The following is a 27,940-nucleotide window of genomic DNA, read 5'->3' as shown; positions in this document are numbered from 1 at the left end:
ACAGGGAAGATCTCTTTTGAGTTTCACAGATTAGCAAAAACTTCCTTGTATTTACCATGTACTGAAAAATTAGCAGTGTGTATGGGGAGAAGAAAGATAATGAAAAGAGAAATTAGTCTCTGAAAAGCACATTCTAATGAGGCCATGAAATGCAAGTTCATGTGTCTTCTCTCCAAATATTTATTTAAGAGATCCAGCAATAGAAGCCAGGAGCTGCCTGCCTCTTTGGATTACCCAAAAGAGGTGATTGTGGTTTCATAATAGTATAAAAAACATCAAGAGAAGTAAGAAGAGCTACAGTCTTGCAGCCTGTGGAACAAAAAATACATTCACAGAAAGACAGACAAGACGAAAAGGCAGACGGCTATGTACCAGATGAAGGAACAAGATAAAACCCCAGAAAAACAACTAAATGAAATGGAGATAGGTAGTCTTCCAGAAAAAGAATACAGAATAATGATAGTGAAGATGATCCAGGACCTCGGAAATAGAATGGAGGAAAAGATCGAGAAGATACAAGAAATGTTTAACAAAGACCTAGGAGAATTAAAGAACAAACAAACAGAGATGAACAGTACAATAACTGAAAGGAAAAATGCACTAGAAGGAATCAATAGCAGAGTAACTGAGGCAGAAGAATGGATTAGTGACCTGGGAGACAGAATGGTGGAGTTCAGTGCTGCGGAACAGAATAAAGAACAAAGAATGAAAAGAAATGAAGACAGGGCTTCCCTGGTGGCGCAGTGGTTGAGAGTCCGCCTGCCGATGCAGGGGACACGGGTTCGTGCCCCGGTCCGGGATGATACCACATGCCACGGAGCGGCTGGGCCCGTGAGCCATGGCCGCTGAGCCTGCGCATCCGGAGCCTGTGCTCCGCAACAGGAGAGGCCACAACAGTGAGAGGGCCGCGTACTGCAAAAAAAAACAGAAATGAAGACAGCCTAAAGGACCTCTAGGACAACATTAAAAGCAACTACATTCGCATTATAGGGGTCCTAGAAGGAGAAGAGAGCGAGAAAACCCAAGAAAATATTTGAAGAGATCATAGTCGAAAACTACCCTAACATGGGAAAGGAAATAGCCACCCAAGTCCAGGAAGTGCAGAGAGTCCCATACAGGATAAACCCAAGGAGAAACATGCTGAGACACATAGTAATCAAATTGGCAAAAATTAAAGACAAAGAAAAATTATTGAAAGCAGCAAGGGAAACACGACAAATAACATACAAGGGAGCTCCCGTAAGGTTAACAGCTGATTTCTCAGCAGAAACTCTACAAGCCAGAAGGGAGTGGCATGATGTACTCAAAGTGATGAAAGGGAAGAACCTACAACCAAGATTACTCTACCCAGCAAGGATCTTATTCACATTCGATGGAGAAATCAAAAGCTTTACAGACAAGCAAAAGCTAAGAGAATTCAGCACCACCAAACTAGCTCTACAAGAAATGCTAAAGGAACTTCTCTAAGTGCGAAACACAAGAGAAGAAAAGAACCTACAAAAACAAACCCCCCAAAATTAAGAAAATGGTAATAGGAAGGTACATATCGATAATTACCTTAAACGTGAATGGATTAAATGCTCCAACCAAAAGACACAGGCTTGCTGAATGGATACAAAAACAAGACCCATCTCTATGCTGTCTACAACAGACCCACTTTAGACCTAGGGACACATACAGTCTGAAAGTGAGGGGATGGAAAAAGTTATTCCATGCAAATGGAAATCAAAAGAAAGCTGGAGTAGCAATACTCATATCAGATAAAATAGACTTTAAAATAAAGAATGTTACAAGAGACAAGGAAGGACACTACATAATGATCAAAGGATCAATCCAAGAAGAAGATATAACAATTACAAATATATATGCACCCAACATAGGAGCACCTCAATACATAAGGCAAATGCTAACAGCTCTAAAAGAGGAAATCAACAGTAACACAATAATAGTGGGGGACTTTAACACCTCACTCACACCTATGGACAGATCATCTAAACAGAAAATTAATAAGGAAACACAAACCTTAAATGACACAATAGACCAGGTATATTTAATTGATATTTATAGGACATTCCATTCCAGAAACAGCAGATTACACTTTCTTCTCAAGTGCACACAGAACATTCTCCAGGATAGAGCACATCTTGGGTCACAAATCAAGCCTCAGTAAATTTAAGAAAATTGAAATCATACCAAGCATCTTTTCTGACCACAATGCTACGAGATTAGAAATCAGTTACAGGGAGAAAAACATAAAAAACACAAACACATAGAAGCTAAACAATACATTACTAAATAACCAAGAGATCACTAAAGAAATCAAAGAGGAAATCAAAAAATACCTAGAGACAAATGACAATGAAAATACAACGATCCAAAACCTATGGGATGCAGCAAAAGCAGTTCTAAGAGGGAAATTTATAGCTATACAAGCCTACCTCAAGAAACAAGAAAAATCTCAAATACACAATCTAACGTTACACCTAAAGGAACCAGAGAAAGAAGAGTAAACAAAACCCAACGTTAGCAGGTAGAAGGAAATCATAAAAATCAGAGCAGAAATAAATGAAATAGAAACAAAGAAAACAGTAACAAAGATCAATAAAACTAAAAGCTGGTTCTTTGAGAAGATAAACAAAATTGATAAACCATTATCCAGACTCATCAAGGAAAAGAGGGACAGGACTCAAATTAATAAAATTAGAAATGAAAAAGAAGTTACAACAGACACTGTAAAAATACAAAACATCATAAGAGGCTACTACAAGCAATTCTATGCCAATAAAATGGACAAGCTGGAAGAAATGGACAAATTCTTAGAAAGGTATAACCTTCCAAGACTGAACCAGGAAGAGAAGAAAATATGAACAGACCAATCGCAAGCACTGAAATTGAAACTGTGATTAAAAATCTTCCAAGAAACAAAAGTCCAGGACCAGATGACTCCACAGGTGAATTCTATCAAACATTTAGAGAAGAGCTAACACCCATCCTTCTCAAACTCTTCCAAAAAATTGCAGAGGAAGGAAAACTCCCAAACTCATTCTATGAGGCCACCATCACCCTGATACCAATACCAGACAACGATACTACAAAAAAAGAAAATTACAGACCAATATCACTGATGAATAGAGATGCAAAAATCCTCAACAAAATACTAACAAAGAGAATTCAACAACACATTATAAGGATCATACACCATAATCAAGTGGGATTTATCCCAGAGATGCAAGGATTCTTCAATATATGCAAATCAATCAATGTGATATGCCATATTAACAAATTGAAGAGTAAAAACCATATGATCATCTCAATAGATGCAGAAAAAGCTTTTGACAAAATTCAACAGCCATTTATGATAAAAACTCCCTAGAAAGTGGGCATAGAGGGAACCTACTTCAACGTAACAAAGACCATATATGACAAACCCCCAGGAAACCTCATTCTCAATTGTGAAAACCTGAAAGAATTTCCTCTAAAATCAGGAACAAGACAAGGATGTCCACTCTCACCACTGTTATTCAACATAGTTTTGGAAGTCCTAACCACAGCAATCAGAGAAGAAAAAGAAATAAAAGGAAGACAAATTGGAAAAGAAGAAGTAAAACTGTCACTGTTTGCAGATGACATGATACTATACATAGACAATCCTAAAGATGCCACCAGGAAACTACTAGAGCTAATCAGTGAATTTGGTGAAGTTGCAGGATACAAAATTAATGCTCAGAAATCTCTTGCATTCCTATACACTAATGATGAAAACTCTGAAAGAGAAATTAAGGAAACACTCCCATTTATTATTGCAACAAAACGAATAAAATACCTAGGAATAAACCTACCTAGGGAGCCAGAAGACCTGTATGCGGAAAACTATAAGACACTGATGAAAGAAATTAAAAATGATACCAACAGAGGGAGAGATATACCATGTTCTTGGATTGGAAGAATCAATATTGTGAAAATGACTATACTACCCAAAGCAATCTACAGATTCAATGCAATCCGTATCAAATTACCAATGGCATTTTTTATAGAACTAGAACAAAAGATCTTAAAATTTGTATGGAGACACAAAAGACCCTGAATGACCAAAGCAGTCTTGAGGGAAAATAACGGAGCTGGAAGCATCAGACTCCCTGACTTCAGACTATGCTATAAAGCTACAGTAATCAAGACAATATGGTACTGGCACAAAAACAGAAATATAGATCAGTGGAACAGGATAGAAAGCCCACACAGAAAGAGATAAACCCACACAGCTCTGGTCAACTAGTCTATGACAAAGGAGGCAAGGATATACAAAGGAGAAAAGACAGTGTCTTCAGTAAGTGGTGCTGGGAAAACTGGACAGCTAAATGTAAAAGAATGAAATTAGAAGACTCCCTTACACCATATGCAAGAATAAACTCAAAATGGATTAGAGACCTAAATGTAAGACCGGGCACTATAAAACTCTTAGAAGAAAACATAGGAAAAATAGTCTTTGACATAAATCACAGCAAGATATTTTTTGATCCACCTCCTAGAGTAATGGAAATAAAAATAAAAAGTGGGACCTAATGAAACATAAAAGCTTTTGCAAAAAAAAAAAAAAAAATCTAGGGTTGGCTTTGTTGTTTTTAATCCTGAATTCTCTATTTTGTCAACAGAAAATAGAGAGATGACAAAAATTCAGTTTGATGTCCTTAGGAGAGAGAAGTAGTTTAGCAGGGATTTTTTTCATATCAATGAAGTTGTTCCAATATGAATGCAGAAGACTCTTAATGCTTGTGAGTGTGGTATTTACATTAATGGAAGTGGAAGGTATCATCTCAGGTATGTTGGTGGTGTTGTCATTATTTAGTCTGAGAACTCTATTCAGAGAGAGTCTCGATACAAGTAACTGAAGCTGTTGCCCTCACTGAGGTGTTCTCTCCCTGAAAATTTGTAATGTACACAATAACATTAATTGCTGGTACAGGGAAGTCGTATTTGAAAGGAAAAGAGGGCCAGAGGAAATTTGGATGGGAGAGCATTCGGCAGCCTCCTTTTATGGAGAGCCAGCAGGATAGTTTTAAGGCCTCCAGCTCCATAGTATTTATACAGTATTTGTGGTATTTTCCTTTTTCTTTTCCTATTCATCCTTAGTAGAAGAAAGGACAAAAAGACCTGGTGAAAAGCTTCACCAGGAAGAGGGGTTTTTTGCCAGAATTTAAAAGAAGACAGAGTCGGAGCCCAGTGTTACCTGTGGAGGAACTGAGGGAAGAAGAGCAAAGGCAAAAGGCCTTAGATAGTGGGAGAGGGAGGCAGCACCCACCAGCACCCAGATGGCCCTCCTGGAAATGTGGGGAACTTTCTCCTGGGAAAGTAAGCGGAGTTCCAAACTATGGCTTGCGGCAGTTATGAGCCAATGTACACACAGCAACTTCTGCCTCTGAGCTTTGTGTGAAACCTCGGAGAAGAGAGGCCCAAAGAACTTTAGTAGAAAATGTGCCGCCCTGGTTGGGAGACCTACCTGTAGCCGTCACTCCTGGCTTTTGAGTCTCAGCTCCGCAGCTGGTTCAGCGTGTGACCCTGCGGCACTCTGAGCCGCAGCTTCTTGGGCTTTGAAATGTGGATACTAAGAATATCAACCTCATAGGTGAAGATGGATCTAGATGATTCATGTAGAACAACTAGCACAGGTTCCGGTACTCAGGACAACCTCCCTGTATGTTAATTGATGATCCACATATTCGCAACAACAGGGATGCAATTAAAAAAGAATCCATGCTGTAAGCGATCAAGGAGGGCAGTCTTTGAGACTACTATTAGGCAAGTTCAGTTAGCCAAACAACAAATAATTATTGAATGTCCACTCTGCAGGGCATTGATACGAAGGTGACCCTGACTTCACACCTACCTTCAAAGAGCTTAGAGTTTAGTAAGGAGGACAGATACGTGTGCAGACAATGTACAGAATGGTGCGTCATTTATCAGAGCTGTGGTATCACGTTGTGTAGGACCCTGCACTTGAAAATGGAGTACTTGAGTTCAGATCTCAACTCTGTCGCTCACTAGCTGTGTGACCTTAGATAAGGTACTTAACCTCTCTATGCCCAAGTTTCCCTTTATATAAGTGACAATAATAATAGCACTTGTATCCAAGAGTTGTAGTGAGGATTAATCTTGTGAATAATGTGCAGTACTTAAAGTAATGCTTGGCACTCAATACGTACTAGTTTTTATGACATTGTAACAGAAATGAGGAACCTGACTGCTTACCTGTCCCTTCTTTCTTTTTTTGGCATAGAGGTGGTTAGGAAAGTTTTCCTGGTGGAAGTGGTGTCTTGAGGAAGAGCCTCCCAGAGAGGGGAGAAAAGGATCCTAGAAAGAGAAATGGCATGTACAAAGACCCAAAGGAGGGAGCTAGCATCTTTGAAGGATAGCAATTAGTTCAAAATGGCTAGGATTTGGAAAATGTGGGGAAGAGCGAAGGAAGGAGAAGAGAAGTGAAGTAAGAGGCCAGATCCTGAAGGGCTTTGTAAACTATCCTAAGGAGTTTGGACTTTCTCCCAAAAGCAATGGGGAGCCTAGAGGAGTAATTTAATCAAATGATCAAAAATCCTGGAAACAGAGGCCCAGAGGGTGAATGTGAATACACAAAGACAGCATTGAGCTGAGGGTTGCATTTTGGAGAAGGCCCACATTTGGTGAAAGTGGAAAGAAAGGGCACCGGTAGAGGAGAATGAGAAGGAATGGACACCTTATGAGAATAACCAGGTGGCGCTGGGCCTGGACCAAGGGGGAGGATAGGATTTTAAGTAGAAAGGGTTAAGCAGAAGAGCGAGTGCGGCGGAGAGATCAAACAAAATAAGGCCTGAGAGAGGTTTATTGGTTCTGGCAATTAGGAGGTAATTGGTTACCTTCGAGCATCGAGGAAGCACTGGAGCTGGACGCCATATGGCAGAGGGTGCAGAGACCGGGAGAAAGTAGACTCCCTGGATCAGGCCTCCAGGTGCACCCAGCCTGGCATTAAAAGAAGGGGAAAGAGAGAGGTTACAGACCTGCCTCTGAATAGAAGAAACTCAAGAGATGATTTCTGTGAAGAGGAAATTTCTAGAGGGATGGAGAGAATCAGGATGGCTGTTAGATTCAGAAGGGAGAAGGCAGGGGGTCTCTCTTAATTGGCTCAGAAGACAGGACGGATACAGGAACAGAGACCATTTCTGAGGCTAAGAAAGGAGAGACTCAGAGGAGTTTTTTTTAAGTTCTGAGAATGAGGGGAAATATACTGGAATGGGGGGCTTGCGGTAATGGCAGGTTTTGAGTCAGCTGCTGTGGGAGGGGCTTTAGGGACTTAATGAGAAATGAGTAAAACAATTCCTGGGCACCCATGAGGTTAAGTGCTACTCTTTCACAATAAGTTAATGAATTTAATTTTTCTGTAAGCTTCCTGCAATTGTGAGAATGAAAAAAACAATGTGTCCACTTAATTCCTTAAGAAACTTGAATTTAATTCAGAACTCCCAGAAGCTACTGAACTTTATAAAATGGTATTCATTTTCCAATTCCCTTAATTCTACTAACCTTTCCCCAAAATTCAACATTGCCTTTCAAAAGAACTGCCAAAAATAAGTGGTAGCGTTGCCAGTGCATCCTCTCCTTCCACTCTTGATATTGGCTATGTTTCAGAATTCATTTTTTTTTTTTTATACAGCAGGTTCTTATTAGTTTATACATGTCAATCCCAGTCTCCCAATTCATCCCCCCCTTCCACCGCTTTCCCCCCTTGGTGTCCATACGTTTGTTCTCTACATCTGTGTCTCTTTACTTGTTAAAATGTTTCATTCCGATTTCCCCAAACACTGGGCCCTATAGCTTCTCTGACTTTCACGAGTTGTAATTCTGTCTTACTCGTGTCTCTGCCATTCTCGCCGCCTCCAGTGTTGGAGGACTCATCCCATTCATGTGTTTCCTCTATTACCAGCTTTCCTCATTATATTATTTCATGTTTTCAGTTTTTTGCTTTGTTAATTATGAACATTTGCCATAATTTCACGTTGGCATTATTGAAACGTCCGATTCTCCAAAGGGCAAGCTAAATGAATGTCTTACCACAAGGAACAGAATTTCTCCTTAAATCACTGCTTTTATTTGACCTTCGAATCACCGCAGTCTAGTTTTAGAGCCTTTCCCCAAAACTCTGAAAAGCTTCTTCTGAGTCACTTCATGGCATGCAGGACCCCTGAGAGGGCGAAGGCTGCTTTCAATGGCTCAGCCCGTCCCATTTCAGTAAAAGGACATCACTTCCCTAAAATGAACCCCTGCTTAGAGAACATTTCTCATTTTCTGATAGAGTCAAACCAGACCAAAGAGAAGCACATTCTGGGAAGTAAGTTTTCCAATGTTTCTGACCATAAAGCTGGGTTTCTGCAATCTAAGATTATTCCCAGCAGGAAGCCTAAGTACAGCCTGAAGCTACAGAAAAGAAGTATCCCTGTTTTACCTGTTATGTCTCTAAACTGTGATCACTTATTTTCATTCCAGAGCCATACTTTGTGCTGAACCATGAAAGCAAAAATACATTTAAAATATTAAACTGTAAGCCGTTAGAGAAGGGTAAAAGAATCCCTTTGTGTCGGGATTTCTTCTGTCTGAAGGGATGAATAGCAGTAGCCTTTCTCTGACATAAATAGCTTTCATATAATACCTTCCAGTGGGGAAAAAAAAATGGCTTTAGGACAAAATACAGTCACCACTCCTTTTCCCCATGCATGAACTTTGCACAGAAGAATAACATTAACAGATTATTAAACTATTTGTCACCAAAGGAAAGTAGATGGTAGTTTTGTGCCTTAGATAATTTGTAGCAAAAAAAAAAAAAAAAAAACAAAGGGATAGTCAGTCTTCCCTTGCCTTGTTTTCACATTCACTCATTTTTCCCTTTCCAATGTATTCCACAATTGTCCTAGGCTTTCAAACTTGTGATTTGGTTCATTATTGCAAATGGTTTAATTTTCATTCTACAATCTAGATTAGGTTTGAGTTCAGCGTGAGAGAAGGGAACCGTTGAAAAACACTTTTTTTCTTTCCTTTTTTTCCTAAGGGAAGGCTTTGGTTCTCAGAGGATATCAAATTCCAATGTCAGTTTTGTAAATCAGTATCAGGAAGTCTGTTGTCTTCCCAGGCCAGGCTGTTTGTCTTGTTTGTGTGTTTGTAGTAAACTCATCTGCAAGTGCTTCCCTGATAAAGTTAACACTTAGTTAATTACCCAGAGCCTTGACATGTCCTATACTTGCCATTTGGCTAACAAACCTTTGATACTTGTCTTGGGTAGGATTTGTTGAGGCCTAGAGAGGCAAGCTCTTGATGGATGGGGAACAAACCAAATAAATACAGTATTTTATGTTCTTTTAATTCAGGGCCAAGTGTATTTGGATGAAGTGTTTATTTAGTTTGCTGGCTGTTTCAAGATGCTGTGGTGTATTGATTCCTTTTATTACTAGCAGCCGTTTAACCTGACCTCTTCCAGATCCAGTATTTTAAAAGCCATAAATTTTAACTTTACTCATGAGCAAAGGCTGAAATGCTGTGAAAGCCTTTTTATTAGTTGAGCTCCACCATTCTCGATGCTCTCATGTCACCTGTGGCAACGATATTTAGGACTTCTTACATGAGAGTGGCTGGTCGAGTGCTGGTGGGGTTGGGTGGGGAGTGCAGGCAGCCATTAAAGGAAGTCATAAACATTTCAGGCATATAGGATTCCATGACGCGAGAGCAGACAGGTGCAGGAGAGAAGGGGCAGGCCTAAGGAGAAAAGGATTGGGGTTGATCGTGTTAAATAAACATTGACTTCAGCCTCTCAGATACTGAACACTGTTTGGAAACGAGGAACAGAACACCAGGTAACCAAGGAGCAGGTCTGAGCCAGAGACCAACTTGGGACGCCAGTCTTAGACAACTACCCTGGTCTTCGTGTCCCAAGGTCCCAGGTACAACCTTAATCTCTGGAATTAAAACAAACTTAGAAATCATTTTTTTCCCCTAAGCTCTGAAAATATATGCTTCCCATCATAGACTGAGTTGAACGAGATCTTGGAGAGACTCTTTCTAGAATGTCAGTTCTTAACTCTTTGAAGATACCTGTCCTCTAAGGACAGGGAACTATTTTATGTCAATCAGCAAATCAAAACCATTTCATCTTGAAAGAGCCCAGTCATGAACCTCCTGGCCAGGTGTATACACTTTAAAGGGCCTAATTTTACATAAAAAGAAGAGAAGGACATATTATATATGAGTTTATTCCTGAAATGCATCAGTAGGTGAGAATGCCTTATATTTGGAATTGAGGACAGGAAGAAACTTAATTCTACTTTGTGTGGCTTTCTGGTTTTAACTTAAGCACACCAGTAGCTGTGGTCTGCTTTGTAGAAAATTTCCCATCAGTTTTCTAATTCTCAAAGATGTTTAAACAGATTTTCTTTTCTCAACCCTTAGACCTCTTTTTATTTAATCATGCAGCAAAACTCTAATACAGCATTAGTGAGGTTATCTAAGCAAAGAAGTATCATTTCACCATAGGAAAAACCCAAGCTATGAAGAGAAAAACTCATATTGAAACAATTTAAATAAAAACGCTTATGACAAAAGAGAAATGTGGAATGAGGAGATTTCCCCCCCATCTTCAGTTTATATTTCTCTGCAGAGGAATTGAATCCATAATGATATGTGTTTGTAATATATTTCTCTGCAGAGGAATTTAATCCATAATGATATGTGTTTGGACATGTTTTATTTTACCTTACTGATCTCTGTCTTTTTTTCCTTAATGACGTAGTCTACCTAAGAATCCTTATACAACCTATGGCCAGAGACTTCTGTCCTAGCATTTTAAGAAGCCAGATATTTTTAATAACTTGAGTAAAACTTAAAAGATAACCCTTAACATTTGTCTCTTCTTTGGATATTTCAGTGACTTAAATATAAGAAAAATTAAATAAATGTCTTGCTGTTAAAATTAAGTTGCTTCCCCAAATCATGTTTCTTAAATCGCTAAAATAGGAGAAATGTTCTTAGTAATTCGAAAAATGAAAACAAAATCAGGGTTAAAACAACAACAGAATTTTACCATCTTTTACTTTTAAAAATTGCCAAAACTCAGTTGGCTATAGGTCTCACGGTATCCAAATCATTGTCTGTCTTCATATAAAAACCAAAGCCTTCAGAGTGTGGGGATCTTTACATGACTATGGCCAAAGACTTCTGTCCTAGCATTTTAAGGAGCTAGGCATTCTTATTAATTCAGTTCCCTGAATTTGATTTAATTCATTGCACTAAACAACAGCAAAACGTTTAGTGTTTTCTTTTTCTACAGCCTTATTTAAATCAAGGTGGACCTGAACACATTCTTTACCCAAACTATCATGTGACCAACGCCCCTTTTTGATAACCATGCATGACTTTTTTTTTAATTGTAGGAAAATACACATAACATAAATGTACCATCTTCAAGTGTGTAGTTCCATGGTGTTAAGTACATTCACATTGATGGGCATCCCACTTCTAACATACCAGGTATTCTAATAAATTCCCCTCTTCCCTGCAGTAAGCACACCACCTCTGCAGCCAGAACTGTCAGGGTGTATTTGATGATCTTGGGCAGAATGTTTCCTTCTACACCCACAAGAGGGAAAGCAGTTGTTACCTTGGGGAAGTTACTCAGATTTCTAGAAAAACTTTCTGTCGGGTTGGCTGTCATGGTGTGAATTAAAAGGTTATGTCAGAGGTTAAACTATGCAATTAAATCAAGAAAGCAGATTATTCTAGTAGCTGACATTAACTTTTGAAAAGAGACGGGATTAGCTGTACTTAGTCACATATAAAGTGCACAAAGCAAACACCGGGAAAAAAATTATTTCAGCAGGTTCCCTTGAAAGAAAATCATTCCATCTCACACCTCTAATTTTTCATCTTAATTCTGTCACTTCATGAGGCTCATTATCCTTTTCCAGATTTGCACACAGTGGCTGATGCGTTGTGACGGGTTGTTTTTGCTTTTCTGCCTTAAAAAAACATTCCCTCCCTCCCTAAATAATTATCTGTAAATTAACCTTTTCTCTTACTGGAATATTTAGTGAGATGGAGTAGAGAAAATAGGAATGTGTAAGCGAGACTCTTTGGACAGGAGATAAATTCTTCAAGGCCACGAGGGTATCATTTATTAAATGACTGCTACAGTCCACTAAATGGGCCCCTTTTGACCTGAAAGAGTTAATGCTGTATTGAAAGTGTCTGGGTTGTCCCCAGCTTTTCTCCCTTGGAAGGCTCTGACCCACTAATGGCGGTAATAATAATAACAGAAAACAATCCCACTTTGCCTCCATTACTCTAAAACTGTTAATGGTATCCTAATGTTTTTTTTATTCTTTAAGTGTAACTGAAAACTGACATTTTGCTCAGCTAAAATTTCTAATGTGCTATTTTTTTTCACTGCCGTTTTTACATACCATGCAGGATGCTGAGTAAGGAATAAGGCAAAGGCTTATAGTTGGTCTTTTAAATCATTATAAACACTTATTTTAAAACAAACAGAATGGCTGCACGACAGATGCAACCTGAGGCCCACTGGTTCCAAGCCTACCTGTCAAGATTTGCGCTGAGAGACTAGCCCAGGTCTTCCCAGCCGGTTATTGACTCCTTTGATCCACTCCAACTCCAGCTCATGCCATGCACGTAGTGACTGACAGTGCCCTGGGTGAAAAAAAAAAAAAACCACTTATTTTTTCCCCCCATGGCTATATCTAGTGCCAATAGCTCAGTCATAAGATGATGGGAAAAACTATTTAATGATGCATCACAAGCTCCTTCCTAAATTCTTAGCCAGAACTAGGCAGGGAATATAAACATATGACACTTTGCTCAAAAATTGACTTAAAAATAAGAACAAAAGTAGCTCTTTTTTTTATTGTTGTTCGCATATTAGCAGTGAACCAAGTAATGCTTTCTTTTTTGACATAAACACTCTTTAGAAAAGCCATATATGTTTTTTGCTTTTATTAAATTAATTATTAAAAGTGGGAAAGGAGCCCTGTCATGTTTGAAACAGAGCTGGGGCTTCTGGTCTGGAAGGATAACTTCTGTACAAGGCGAAGAAGGACCATACCTCATTCCTGGGGCGGTTCAGATTGCGAGCTTTTGACCCAGAGCGCATCACACACAGTAAGTGCTAATTAAGCTTAGCTGTTTGTTAGTGCTGTTGAGCCAAAACACAACACCCATCCCAACTTGAGATCCTCAGGCCATACACACAGGGGGAAGATGAGTCCCACCTAGTGTGGAGCGCAGTTCAAGACCCCCTCCTTGTTTATTGACCGCAGCAATAAACAGGTGTATTCGGGCGACTGTGTTGGGACACAGGGCCTCGTATTGCCAGTGGGGTAAGTCGTACCTCTGGCCGCCTGGCTGCTTCCCTCTCTTTGTGCTCTCTCTGTCTGGCCTCCCCTCTGTGCACCTGCAGCCCACGTGGCTCCTCTGCAGTACACGGATCAGTGGGCTTGCCACCCTCCACAGGCCTCTGTTCTCATCTTCCTCCCTGTCCCCTGGACCACCTCTCAGTCTGTCTGATGCTGCCCAGTTTTCAGGGGCCCATGTCAGGCCAGAGTCCTTCTTTCTCTCCCCTGATTCCCACCACTCACTCCATGTCTTGCTTTACCCCACCTTGTTTAGGGGTGCTTTTGAATGCTGCATGTTGACTCTTCGTATAGATTGCTTGTGCCTTAAGAGCAGGTGTTCACAAAGAGATACCCCTCTGTGTCTTCATTTGATCAGTTCAGTCCAGTGCCTATGACAGATTTAGAGGAAAACATCCCTCCTTTTCTTATTAAGAGCAAATATGACACGTATATATGGCATGTTGCAGCTTTGCTACTTTCTTGTACATGCGTAATTGCATCTTATCCCCACAAAAACCCATGAAATTGGTATCACTGTTCATTTAGACAAGTTACTTAACCTGCCTGTGCTTTAACTTCGTCAGCTATAAAATGGAGATAACAATAGTGTGTACCTCATATAACTGGGTTAATATCTATATAAAAGTACTCAGAGCATGCCTGGTATAGGTAGCTGCTGGTGTTTTTACCATCATCATCATAACCATCCTCAGTATAACCTTTTTCATTATTCCACTTTTACTGATGAGGAAACTGAAGCCCAGAGAGGTTAAACAGTTTGCCTAGACCCCAAGTCTTCCAATTCCAAGTCCACACCCAAGATGCCTCTTACATCAAAATCTTTATTGTTAACCACCCAAGACCACTTGCTTTTAGTCCATCATTTCCTTACTCAGTTTACAGAGAAGTTCTTAATTCACAGTTTGTTTAGAAATTCTATGAAAGAGAAGCTTGAGAGAAACATACCCATACAACACAAACACCCCTCCAGAAACAGACACCTCCTCCCTGTGAGGCAGCTCTGTCTCTTCCCAAATGTGAGGTCTCTGTTGAGTGGCCATGGGAACACCGTGGGAAGAACAGGCACTTAAAAGTGATACCATGTTTACTCTTATCTCCTCAAAATCCAGAACAACATATTTAATTAGCACAATTGTAGATAGGCTGTTTGAACCCTTGGTCAACCATAGCAAGATCTGATTGTATTCCTCTTTTGGAAGCCCTTCTATTTTTCTAAAGTGTATAACAATTAGTTGTAGGTCTATAATTATTAGTAACCATCTAGAGAATGGTCCCCTCTTCACGGAGGAGTCGGGGCCAAGCTGAGCAAATGAATTTAATACAACTCTTCTCATCATTGGGGAATTTGTCTCTCATAAAATCCACCCTGTAATAGACTAGAAAATGCTCACCTTTAGACTGGCCTCAGACATACGTCTCACTGCTGTTATCAGTTCAGTACTTATGATCCCTTCACCAGCATTATAGCCAAAGAACAATCTTCCCTGCTCCTCAAGTATCTGTCTGACCTGAGTTGGAATAACTGGTGGGTGTTATATGAAGGAGAGATTGGAGAATAGGGCATTAAGCCGAGACTCCTTAGGTTACAATCGAAAGAAGCGAATTTCAACCTGGCTGTTGCAAAGAAGATAATGTGTTGCTCAAGCAACTGTAAAGTTCAGAGAGAGGATCTAGGGTCTGTGTCAACTATATTCTCACAGTTTTAGTTCCTCTCTTTGTAGAAAAGCAAGATGGCTACCAGCAACTCCAGGTTTATCCTCCCAGTAACCCCAGTAGCAAACAAGATGACTTTTTCCTGATCACTCTATAAGGATTAGTTCTAATTAGCCAACAACGTACTCCTGAACCAACCAAGGGGATGAAGTGACTAGTCGTGCCTGGGTTAGAAGCACACTTCTGGGTGAAAGTAGGGGAGGTATAGTAACCCAAGGAAAAGCGGGATACCCCTTTCAGGTGGAATAGTGGATACTGGGTAGTAAAAAAAAAAAAAAAAAAAAAAAAGAATGGATGTCCATAGTGGGGGGAGGTAAAAAGGGACTGAGGATAACTGAAGCGTTGTGATGCCCTTCCTCTTTCTCTGTGAGCTTCCCTCAGTCAGCGTAAAGCAATGTTTCCAGGTACCGCTGACATTTCGCTACAATCCAGCAAGAATTTCAGTACAAGAAAGATTGATCATGGACTTCCCCCGAGGGGGAGTTATTAATGGAAATACCACCTTCTTGTAACCTTGTTTCCCGCTGACAAGAGCTCCTCGGGCTGAGTTACAGGGAAACTCTAGCGTGTTGTCAGATTTCACAACAACATTAAGCGGGGCTTCCTTTTCATATTTGCCACCTCATTTATTTTGTGTGTCCCCATGTTATTAGTTTTACTGCCCATTAATCATTATATATTATAGAATACAGTAAAGTGTGCTGAAGGAGAGATAGCAGTGGGCCCGGCCGTACCAGTCACAGCTCAGCCATGCAAGAAGGAAGCTCAGGAGTGATAGGCAGTGCCCCTTCCTACCCCTTCCCAGAGGCACAGCCATGAACACCTCTTGCCTCCCAAGTGGACTAGAACTTGTTTCTTCAGCCTTTCCTACCTGGTCAAAGAAAGATCTGAGGACAGTTAGTCTGTTCACTGTGAGGACAGATGACTAACCACACTAAAAATGTTTTCGAAGAAATTGTTTCACAAAAGCCTGAAGTTGCAATTGTAAGAAGGAAGAAAGTAAAGAGCAAGGTATTTTATAAGCAGGGGGCTCCATTGCTATATGATTTCAGTCTTTCTTCTAATTTGTCCTATAAATTTCTTCCAAATTATCTTTTCTCAAAATAACAATATCATCAAGCCATTCCTCAGGTAAAAAAACTTTCAAAGGCTTCCAACTGCCCCCTGCTCTGAGTCTCACCTTCTTAACTTTGAGACCCTTCATATCTCTCTTCCTCCTCTGTCCCCACACTTATTTCCCACCAATCCCCAGTTTTCCCTTGCTGGTCCTCCATCCTGTGTACCCACTACCAAGCAGACATGTCAGGACTTTTCCTCATACGTTTCCCTGGCAGTAGAGTGACTGTCTACCTCCTACCTTTCCCGTGTATTTGATCCATCTTCAAGGACAAGTCCTGCTTCATTCATGAAGCCTTATTATCCTTTGACCTGGGATCACAGTGTGCTTTCTCTTCTCTGGACTTCCCCAAGTCTAAACTACTCCAGCCCTGACCTCTGCCGTATGTCAGTGTTCTCAGCTCTATCATTCACAGAGATGCCTATTGACTAATGATCCCAAAAGCCTTATGACCTTGTCTGGTTTGTCATTTTGTTGATGGTGTCATGGGTTGCTCTGAGGGAGAGGAGTCACTTGGCTGGCGAAAGAAACTAACCAGCTCTTTACTTGCTGTCCCAGACATGGTTATTTTCATCAAGTGATTTTAACACTTGGTTTCTCTTTGGAAAATGCCTCTGTAAGAAATAAACTTATTTGGGCTATTGAAGGAAGTGAAATGTATAGAAGATGATTTGAAAAGTGCTGAAGACTGTTAAACAATAGAAAACAAAAAAGTAGAAGTTTTGAATAAAGAGTGAAAATTCAAAGCTAATGATGACTCAGGCCCACAGTGTATGGATGTGGAAACAAATGCTCCTGGCATTCTGTTGGCTGGAGATAATCCTTCTAATGAGTGTAAACATTGCTCATGCAAGAAGACATATGGTACAAACTAATGTTTACTAAATATTTACTGTGTGCCAGGCATCATGAGATAATCCTCTAGCTACCCTGCAAGGGATGTGCTATCATTATCCCTCTTTTACAGATAAGGCAAGGGAGGCACAGAGAGGTACAAGCCTCATCCAGCTTCACACAGTTAGTGCAGAGGTGGGGCTAGAACGCAAATCCAAGCAGTCTGATGCCAAAACCTGTGCTTGCATTAGGTATTGCTTTAAAGATTAAATTTTTAGTGGATGCTGAAGAGTTAGTTAACTGGTGGAACGAAGAGATAACATGTTCCCCATTGGAAATATAATTCCAGAGAAAGCTAGGAGTCAAACATTTTTATTTTCTAGAATTTGGCGATATATTGCCCTCAGATGGGTACTTCACAAACGTCAGGGACTGCTCTACATTCTCTGGTGTTATCACTGCATGTGTTCATCTTTGCTCTGCACTCGGATTATAGCATCTTGGAGGAAAGCAGGTGCCTTATCTTTTATGTCTGAGGCATCAAAGAATTTGGCAGGAGCTTTAGCTCAAGAATTGTCCAGACATAGCATCTTGGCCAAGTCAGTGGCCGAGCTTTTCTTGTCTGCCAACTCAGGGGATTTAAGAGAGGAATTGGAAGGGTATTGAGTTGAGTGGTTCTTCTGAAATTTACATAAGACATAGTAGTAAGGCACTGCCTCTCAGGAATGGTTCTCGAGATCTGTATGATCTCATATGTGAATCTGAAAAAGCCAAACTCATAGACAAAGAGAATAGAATGGTGGTTGCCAGGAGCTGAGTGATGGGGAAACCGAGAAGAGATGTTGCTCAAAGGCTATAAACTTACAGTTACAAATGCTGGGGATCTAATGCACAGCATGGTAACTGTAGTTAACAGTACTGTACCATATACTTGAAAGTTGCTAAGAGAGTAGATCCTAAATGTTCTTATCACACACACACAAAAAGCTAATTATGTGAGGAGATGAAGGCAATAGCTAACTTTATTGTGGCAATCATTGTGCAATATATACATGTATCAAATATAAATACGTATGAGAATCAGATATGTATGTGTCGAATACATTGCACACATTAAACTTACACAGTGTTACGTGTCAATTATATCTCGATTACAAAAATAAAATGTTTACCCAGGGTTAAAAAGGAAAAATCAGAGACTCACAGGAACAGTTGATTTCTCTTGATTCTCAGTCTCTCCTAGACACACACTCACGCTGGGGCACATTCTCATTGAGAGTAATGGTGAGTAAAATTGCTCTTATTACTTATTTTATCCTGCCCTTCCTCCCTCCTCACTTTCTTTGTAGCTCTCTCTGGACATGAAAACACAGTTAAACTTGGGTAAGATCAGTTGTGTAAGGTGTATCCTCATTTTATACAGGAAAGAACTTTATAAATTATAAAGCGACAGGAAAATGTTAGTTACTATTATACTTCTATTCCTCTTAGGACCTAGCACAGTTCTGAGTGACAAAAAATACTCAGTAAACACTCATTGATGGCTGACTTGATTATGGCTTGACACTCTAACGGTAGATTGAAACCTAGGTTAAAGCATATCTCTTAAGAGATTGTTATTCGTATTACTGAATATTCATATTGTTGTTATTCAAAACTGAAAAACCTTACTTTCTATCATTTCTGGAAATACTGAGTAATTGAAAATTCAAAGTTTTGTTTTGTTTTTTCTTTATAATGCAGTCAGTTAGCTATAAAAAGGGGAGAAAGAGGGCTTCCCTGGTGGCACAGTGGTTGAGAGTCCGCCCGCCGATTCAGGGGACACGGGTTCGTGCCCCGGTCCGGGAAGATCCCACATGCCGCGGAGCGGCTGGGCCCGTGAGCCATGGCCGCTGAGCCTGCGCGTCCGGAGCCTGTGCTCCGCAACAGGAGAGGCCACAACAGTGAGAGGCCCGCGTACCGCAAAAAAAAAAAAGGGGAAAAAAGAGTAAAGCAAAAATTATGAAAATAATTTTTGGCCCTAAAAAAATAGAGGTACCCAGTTTATACTACATCCTGTAAAAATGTCTTCATGTGGATACCATCCAAGAAATCAGTCAGTTTGACTTTTTGTTATGCTAATGGTCTGTGAAGAAACTTATTAGAATTCTTTTTAGTAACTTTATCTTGAGAGTATGGCATTATACAACCCACGCTGTATAATATATAAACTGCTCGACATTCAAAAGCAGAAGAAAGAGGTGCTGTTGAAGCAAGCAGTACAAAGAATAAGTGGTAAAAAGAATGAGGAGGGAAAAAAAAATCACTGAAACAATTTGTGTTCAGAATGAAAAGCCTGTTACCAAGACATACAAGGAAGAGCTGGAAGACAAATAAGGGTGTTTTGGGCAGTGGGTAAAAATAAGACTATTCAAAGTGCACATAAGGAGGGGAAAATAGAAAAGGCTAATGTCACAGAGACGTTAAGCAAACGGAATGAGTCGTAGAAAAAGGCAAAACATAGAGAAGATGAGTGAGTAAATGTAGGTAGGGCAGAAATGATTAAATCCTTGGAAATGACACAAGAAAACCTAAGGGTCATATTAACGAAGAACAGGAGGCTGTGTGTGGGCTTTGAGGGCGTGAAGCAATCGTGAGGTGTGCTTCTCCCCATAAACTCCCTTCAGCCTCACAGCACTGGAGAACAGGGCCGTCTTCATCCTGTAACTACCCTTTCCTTGCACCTTCCTTTATTCCTACAACAAACATTTATTTAGTACTTCTCTGCGCTGACAATACAAAGATCAACAAGATTAAGAAAATGGTAGGTGGCATTCATCAGTCCTACTGATCCCATTCCACAGGTAGGAAAGCTGGCCTCTTTACTCAGTTTATATGACTCTCAAGTGAGTCTTCTTTTTTTCCCCCTCACTTAAATAATAAAAGGTTTTTTTTTTTCCTTCTTTAAGCAGCCACATTTCCCTTCCAGAAACCAATGTTATTTATGTAATTTTTAAATTAATTATTAGCTTGAATACCAGTTAGAGGGGTGGTGGTGGTGTTTTTGACCCAGTGGAGTTATCCTGATAAGGCAGAGAGAGGGAAAACAAAAGATTATAACAAACTAGTCTACTGGCATTAGGTTTGAGTCCGTCAGTTGCCTTAACAGAACCTACCCAGAGATATGGTTATAAATATATTTTGAAAAAGTGTTTCCCTACTAAATTGAACCACAGAGTCCATTTTCTTATCCACAAACTAAAGAGTAAAAGAAAAAGTGTCATGAGAATATTTTGGTGTAATATGTTCACTATTCATTACATTTGTGGGATATAATTTGAGTTCAGGAAAGAAACCAAAATATGGCATCAGATTTTGACTTTCAATTTATAAAAGAGGGAATTTTTAGTGAAGAAAATTAAGGTGTACAGCAGCACTTAGCAGAGGTTTGAAATCACTTGGAGGGCCATGCCCACACTTACAATCAAAGCATTTGTTGTATTTGTTCACCTCATCTTCCCGTAATTTTCTCTATATCTTTTCACTTTAAAATAGACAATGTTTGGAGACAGAGTAGGAAAGATTATGCAAATATATGAATCTTAATGAGAAGTTCTGAACATTTTGACACGAATGTCAGGAAAAGACCCTGGGATATATGAGACTTTTAAAGGAAAAAAAACTCTGCTCCTAGAGAACTTGGAGATTGCCAGTAAAAGAACTGAGACCCAAATGACAGCAGATAATGTATAAACCAGATACATTATGCCCTATGGTACATGAATAGGAAACAGGGCACTGTGATAAGCTTGGAATGATGATCAATATTTGGAATACTGAGATAGGCAAGAAGGTAATTAGGCCCATTATGGACACAGTTAACAGATAACATAATTTGGGAAATTATACATTTGGATATTATGGGGAATTGGGGCTAATGGATTTGCAGTGATATCTATTAAAGCACATAAGACATTTTGCCTCTAGGGGAAACTACTAAAAAAAATCAAAATTTTCAGTAAGTGTAATCTGAAATAAAAAGACAGTGAGATGTGTTGGAGAATAAAGTGGCGTTGTGACTTCCTAGTTGGAAGTTGTAATAATTTTTCATTCAAAGAGTTTTAAGGCTATTAATTTCACATCACAACTCCCCATGAAGCAAGGAGAGCATTTCTATTGTATTTGCCCAAGTGCATTGCTCACAATACGGCAAGGCCCAATTGTTAATGAAAGCAAGCTATCTTGACGAATTCATGGCCTTCTCAAGTTTCATGCTGTGTCCCCCGGATAGCGTTGCAATCATTTTGATCCCCAGTTTACTACTGCGCACAATTCCTTTATTTTAGGGGGAGGGGCTCTAACATAATTAATTTTCACTAAGTGCCTTGAGGGCCATCAATGTTATTGAAATTTGCAAATTAATACATTATTTATTGTTAATTTATCATGAGTATTTGTTAATTATAAAGCTCTACCTTGGAGGAAACCTTGCCACGTATATGAAAGTGAATACCTTCCCCCAAATAATTCTTTATGTTTTAATAAGAATGTATTGGAAGCAATCTCATCAATAATGGATGATCCAATTACTGGTCTTCTGGATTAAGGCATTCTTTTATTGCAAGATTTTAATGCTAGAATGGGAAGTTCAAACATTGCCAATGAAATCTCAGACTAATTAAATGATTATAACCTAAGGGGAAGGGCATCCAAGACTCCACTATTAATCTTCCCAAGAATAGCCTCTGTATGTGATGAACAGATGGATATATATACCTTATTTCAGAAGAAAAAGCTGTAAGGAGTTGTCTGGGGAAAAAAAAGTCAGTTTAACTTTTGAATAAAAAAGGAAGGATGGTATTTATTTATAGAGCCCTTTTCAGCTTCTTGCAGAAGGAATAGTTGTATTTTAAAATGCAGTGGCAGATTGAACCAAATAAATTGTGCTAGACCTCCACTTACTCAAATGTTTAGAGTTGATACAAAAGCACCAGTGACAATCATCATCACTAATGCTTTATGAGTCCCTATTACATGCCAGACGCTCTCCCATCCTCGTCTTATCCAAATTTTACAGATTAGGAAGTGGAAAGCACAGGAAGGTTAATAACTCAAGAAATAAGTGGCAGAGTGGGAGGGTGTTAGATGTCCCACAGTCTCTCCACTTCACTATTAATCACTAGACCGTTCACTATTCACCATTCACTATTAATCACTACTCTCTAGACCGTTTTATTCTCTATTATTCTAATCACCTGCCTTGCAGGGAACCAACAGCAGTTCTCAGCTATAGGGCAGAGGCAGGAACCCAAGACTGGGTCAGAAGAACTGAGGTCCACATCCAAACGATCCTCCGGGAGGGACCTTTTGTTTTATAGTCTGTTGAAGTGGGACTTTCTACCTAGAAAGGCTGGGGCAGTGGTTTCTCAGTGGTTTGACTCTGTTTTATAGAGGTCCCTCTCCACCTTGACAGTAGCTCTGTACTGCCCTTCTCCCCACTTGTTTCATGCACATGGGAGAAATGGTGGCAGAATCCCTTAAGTCTTTAGACTTGAGTGTTCAGTTTCTTCATAACACTGTATTTTTCTGGATGGTGGGGAGCAGTGGATGTGTCTGAGGGTTGAAATTTCCCTCGACTCTGTATGGGGAAGGCTTCCAGGACCACGTCAAGCCAATCCTTCATTTGGGAACAGGCGAATCTTCAAAAATGCTGTAGCATCTTTTAAAACAATTATTTCTGTGATGTTTCTTTATGAGACTTTTACTTTAAGGAAAAATTTGGCACGTGGAACGTTAAGAATATTTTCATTATACCATTTTGAGGATAACTTTTATCATGCAAGATCCCTCTTTTAGTACCTTTGATAAACGTTGTATCATTTGTTTCAAGAAATTTGTGAATGTCAACTTCATGTTTCTGACAGGAAGATAAGTTTATCTGGATCTTAGAGAACATGGTCACTGAACATAGAAGTCATAAATTTAAAAAATAAAGTCATGCTAGTAAAGTTTGTGAAAAGATTTATTTCTTGGCATTTGCAACTAACCTAAACTGGCCTGGAAACTGTTGAAAAATCATATTCAGATTAGTTCTGTAGATACTCCAAATGGGACAAGTAAACGCTCAAATTTGGACACAGACCACCTTGTGACTGATAACACGTGGTATTCAAAGATTGCTCTCTCAGGTAATTGCTTAAAATCAGCCACGATCAATATCACATCAGCTACAGGTGAAAATGTGAGGAGTCCTCACTCTTGGGGATGACTTCAGTAGGACAGAGCTTTCTATTATCCCTTCAGAGAGACCTCTGCTTGTAGTGGGAGCCTAGAAAACAACATGATTTGTATAAATGGTTAGGCTAAAATAGTGAATCTTCCCATTCTGAAAGCTACAGAATTTCCAACGCAATGGCAACCTAAGCTGGAACTGGTGAGGATAGGGGTAGGGAAGGGGGACTGACTGTGACAGTTGATTGTGCCCACTTAGGATCTTTGTGCGGTAAAACGCTTTATTCCAAGTGTTTTGTTGACATTTAGTGCCGATGCCATCAGTTGACATAACAGTCCCTCGGAACCAGTAACCTGGACCTTCCCTCAGAAGCCTTGGACATGTGAAGGAAATGTGAACTCTAGTCAAGGTCCTTTTCATGTGGAGATTCAATTCAGTCAGTTCAGTGCACCTGTAAGTCCTGGTAAGGACTTTCCTGATTTCAGATCCTCCTCTCTAACATCAGTCTTTATTTTTCCACCACTATATCCTGTTTACTCCCTAGAAATAAATAAGAAAGTTGTTTTCAAGCCTGAAAATCCCTGAGCCCACATTTGTAACCAAGACTCAATCGCCTTTCTGCTTTTAGTGTTACTATGTACTGAATCCAGTAGAGCTAGATTACAATTTTGGCCAACATTAGTTGACACTTCTAATTTGTGACTTCTATTTATGTAAAGTGAATTACTTGCTGGCTCTATTAATCCTGCAAAGCCCATGAATCCTTAATGTTCAGTTTGCTTTGAATGGGTAACAGTGTATTTGTTCCTTCTCAAATATGACTTCTTGCTGAGCTTTAGATGAGCTCCTTTTACATAACATGCCTTATGTCTTGGATGATTTATTCACTTTCATGTTCCCCAGAATTTATTGCTAAAGGTTGACGTGAATACTTACAGTTTGGGCTCTAATATAATCTCCTGAATGGCAATTAATAAATAAAAGATGGTTACTATTGTTGACAGAGGAACTAGGCTTTCTCAGATAGTTTTCATCTTCATGTTTTCACCAAACTTCATGTCAGATCCCTAGGGAGTGATGGTGTAAAATATTTTCTGTGAACTCCAAAGCTTCTACTGTTGCCTTAATACCCCGAGCCTCTATGTTGCTTTTTGTTTTCTTGTCAGAAATGATCTTATTCAGTTTCTGTTTCTTCCACTTACCTTCCTTCCTGGGACTATAAGAAACATGCCTATTTCTGGATTTAGTAATGATGTATTCTTACTATTTATGATTTGCAAGTAGCACCTGAAATTTGTCCCTGAAATTTCTTATAATTTTTTTTTTTTTTGCTTAGTCCCATCTCTGTTGCATTTATTAATGATGCACTGTTGCCTATAAAATGTAATGTTGGGCTTCCCTGGTGGCGCAGTGGTTGAGGGTCCGCCTGCCGATGCAGGGGACACGGGTTCGTGCCCCGGTCCGGGAAGATCCCACATGCCGCGGAGCGGCTGGGCCCGTGAACCATGGCCGCTGAGCCTGCGCGTCCGGAGCCTGTGCTCCGCAACGGGAGAGGCCACAACAGTGAGAGGCCCGCGTACCGCAAAAAAAAAAATGTAATGTTTATTGTCATCATGTATATTGTTCAAAGTGCAAAATTGCCTCCTGTAAGTTAATGATGAAACTGTAAAACAACATCCAGTTTTTGCATTTTGTCCGCTTGATTAGGCTCAGGGTCTTACTTTAGAGATGAGGAAACTAGAGGCCATTTTAAGTAGCTTGACCATAGTCAAGTAGAGGGTGGAGATCAAGTACAACTTTAGACAGTACAGAGCAGAAAAGGCGGAATTAGGCTGCCTGAGGACAGTTCCCAGCTCTGAAGCTTATTAAGTGTGTATCTCTAGACTAGGTATTTATCTGCTCGGTGCCTCAGTTTCCTCATTTGTAAAATGGGAACAATTTTGGCAGTAGCACAACTGTAAGGATTAGGGTAAGTTAGGTAAAGCACTTAGAACAGGGCTAAGCACTCTCTGCATTATTAGTTATTAGCATTATTGTCATTATTTTGACTATTTTTAACATATTCACAATATATGGGAGGGTGTGTTTTGTTTTTTTAACTTTATGCGTGTCTATATAGTCATTATACCTTTGTTGTACTTCTTTTGTATTCCTTGTATTACCTAGTGATAATGTTCATGATGGCAGCATTAGTAGAAGCAAAAATACTGATCATAGTAAGAAAAGATAGGGCTGTTTACTGAGCCTTACTATATGCTAGGCATTGAAGTAGGTACTGTATGTACACAATCCTTAATATGTACTCAATCTGTATCTACTAAAAAACTGCAAAGTAGTTTATTTCCAGAAATGTACGTATAACCCCTTCATGGCAGTAATCTTTGTAACTGGACAGTATCATGAGCTTTGGCCCTGGTGGAAAAGAGCCCTGCTAGAATTCCCTCCATCTTTAAAATAATCCTTGTGCTGCTGGTATTTATATAGCCTAATCTTGTTACGGACAACTAGGGGCCTGGCTGTGGGTGGGAATGGGGGTCAAGGCATGGGTGAAAAGGGGCAGGTGACAGGGCAAGACAAACAGTGCAAATGAAAAATATTACGTATCAGAACACACATTATTCAACTTCACCTAGTTTTTCTTTTGGAATATTATATCATATAAAGAAAACTACCTCTTTCCTAGATACCCAAATAGAAATACATTTGGAACAGTAAGCACTGACACAGAAAAGTTGTTTTCTTTCTTGCTTTGCTTTATCAACTAAAAAAATTGCATTCACCGTACAGTAAGAGCGCTAGAGTATGGTAAAGTGTTTAACCATAAAAATTACAATCACTTCAATGCTCTTTGATTTCTGTGCATAATACATTACTTAATAATTATAAAAACAATGTTGGAGATAATAAAAGCTACAATGTAGGGGAGCGCTTGGAATGAGAACTGTGAGAGAAACACTGTTAGGTGCTCTGTATGTGTGTGCAACTGTGTGTGTGTGCATGTACACACGCTCATGCATATATATGTATATGTATATACATATTATATACATATATATACATTATATATGTATATATATATATGTATTATATATATACATATAATCTCTGCAGACTGCTATAGCCTTTCAGAGTCATGTATACGTGTGTGCACGTGTGCATGTATATATATACGTATGCATATTTATTTCTATATATGCCATATCATTTTAAATCTTCCCACAACTTTATAGAAAAGGAAACGAAGGCTCAGAGAAGTCAAAGTACTTGCTCAAAGTCACAAAAAGCGGCAACGCTGGGGTTTAACACCAAGTCCCACCCATTTAACCCCCCTCCTCCCTTTTTGAGATAGAACAACAACAAGCCTTCCCACTCCACCCCACTGCCTCATTAGGGGAAGGGTGACCTTTTGCCCTTTTTTCTTCCAGACTCTCCAAGCAAAGATTTCGGTCCAACTCTGGGTTTGAAAAAGTCCAGCTCCTTGGAGAGCCTGCAGACTGCAGTTGCCGAGGTCAGGAAGAACGAACTTCCCTTCCACCGGCCCCGGCCGCACGTGGTCCGTGGCCGAGGCTGCAACGAGAGCTTCAGAGCAGCCATTGACAAATCTTACGATGGACCCGAAGAATTAGAAGCTGGTAGGGCAACGAGCTTGCTGAAATGGTTTCTTCCTCTCCTTATTATCTGCGAATCATAGGCAAGAATGGGTGCTTAAGTACAGAGAAAAGTGATTTAAGGTCACAATTATATTTTTGATATTAAAAGTAATTCATTTCCCTGATATGTTTTGCCCTTTGGCTTAACGAACATGGAACTAGATAACGCAACATGTGATTTATTTTACAGTGCAACCGCCAAAGAAATGTTCTCCTTCAATTTCCTACAAGGACCAACTGTCATTTACCCTTAGGGCAGGAGCACTAAGTATGCATCTCTTGACATTATTATTCAAGTCATTAGATGCAGCCTCAACACGAGGACTGACTGCTTTAATTGGGTAGAAGCAGTCCGGTTATAGCTGGACTCAAAAACTTCTCCTGGAAATAAACTCACCCTGTTTGTTTCCCAGCACATCGGCATTCTGAGCTGATCAAGGTTAACAAGCTGCTTTGAGAGAGATCAGTGTTTCATCACATATCAAACCTTTTATACTACTGGCTAAGCAACCAATGTCCCCCACTCCCAGCAGCAAACCTTGCTTGAAGTAACCAGATTTAGGCAGTTGTCTCTTCAAAGGGTACACGTAGCCTCGTGGCAGGGTAGAACTCCGGAGTGCCTTTATTCATTATTCTGTATTTTACATTTTAACTTTTCTTGAGATACTAACAGTAAGTGCCCCTGACCATGTGTATTGATTTTTTTCTCTGTACAGATGGTCTGTCTGATAAGAGCTCTCACTCTGGCCAAGGAGCTCTGAATTATGAATCTGCCCCTCAGGGGAACTCTGAGCTAGAGAATGCAGAAAATAAAGCCAGGAAAGTCAAAAAACCGAAAGAAAAGGAGAAGAAGAAGGAAAAGGGCAAATTCAAAGTCAAGGTGAAAAAGCAGAAAGAGGGAAATGAAGATCCAGAAAGGAAAATAAAGAGGAAGGGATTTGGTGCCATGCTGAGGTAGGGACCTGCTTTGAAGGCAAAGTTG

General features: G+C 39.8%; 1 protein-coding gene across 4 annotated transcripts in view; it reads left to right on the top strand.

The window, feature by feature from the left end:
* The window catches only part of PARD3B (par-3 family cell polarity regulator beta), a 1,035,628-nt gene that overhangs the window by 673,574 nt on the left and 334,114 nt on the right, over nt 1-27,940 (top strand). For all 4 annotated transcript variants that reach the window (XM_073807366.1, XM_073807365.1, XM_019939073.3 and 1 more), the window contains 2 exons: nt 26,734-26,940; nt 27,675-27,912. In XM_073807366.1, coding sequence (XP_073663467.1) covers nt 26,734-26,940; nt 27,675-27,912 — 445 coding nt within the window. The remainder of the gene's footprint in view (nt 1-26,733; nt 26,941-27,674; nt 27,913-27,940) is intronic.

Source organism: Tursiops truncatus, chromosome 7 (genome assembly GCF_011762595.2).
Source record: "Tursiops truncatus isolate mTurTru1 chromosome 7, mTurTru1.mat.Y, whole genome shotgun sequence".
Classification (NCBI taxonomy): domain Eukaryota; kingdom Metazoa; phylum Chordata; class Mammalia; order Artiodactyla; family Delphinidae; genus Tursiops; species Tursiops truncatus.
This window is presented reverse-complemented; position numbering and strand designations above follow the sequence as displayed.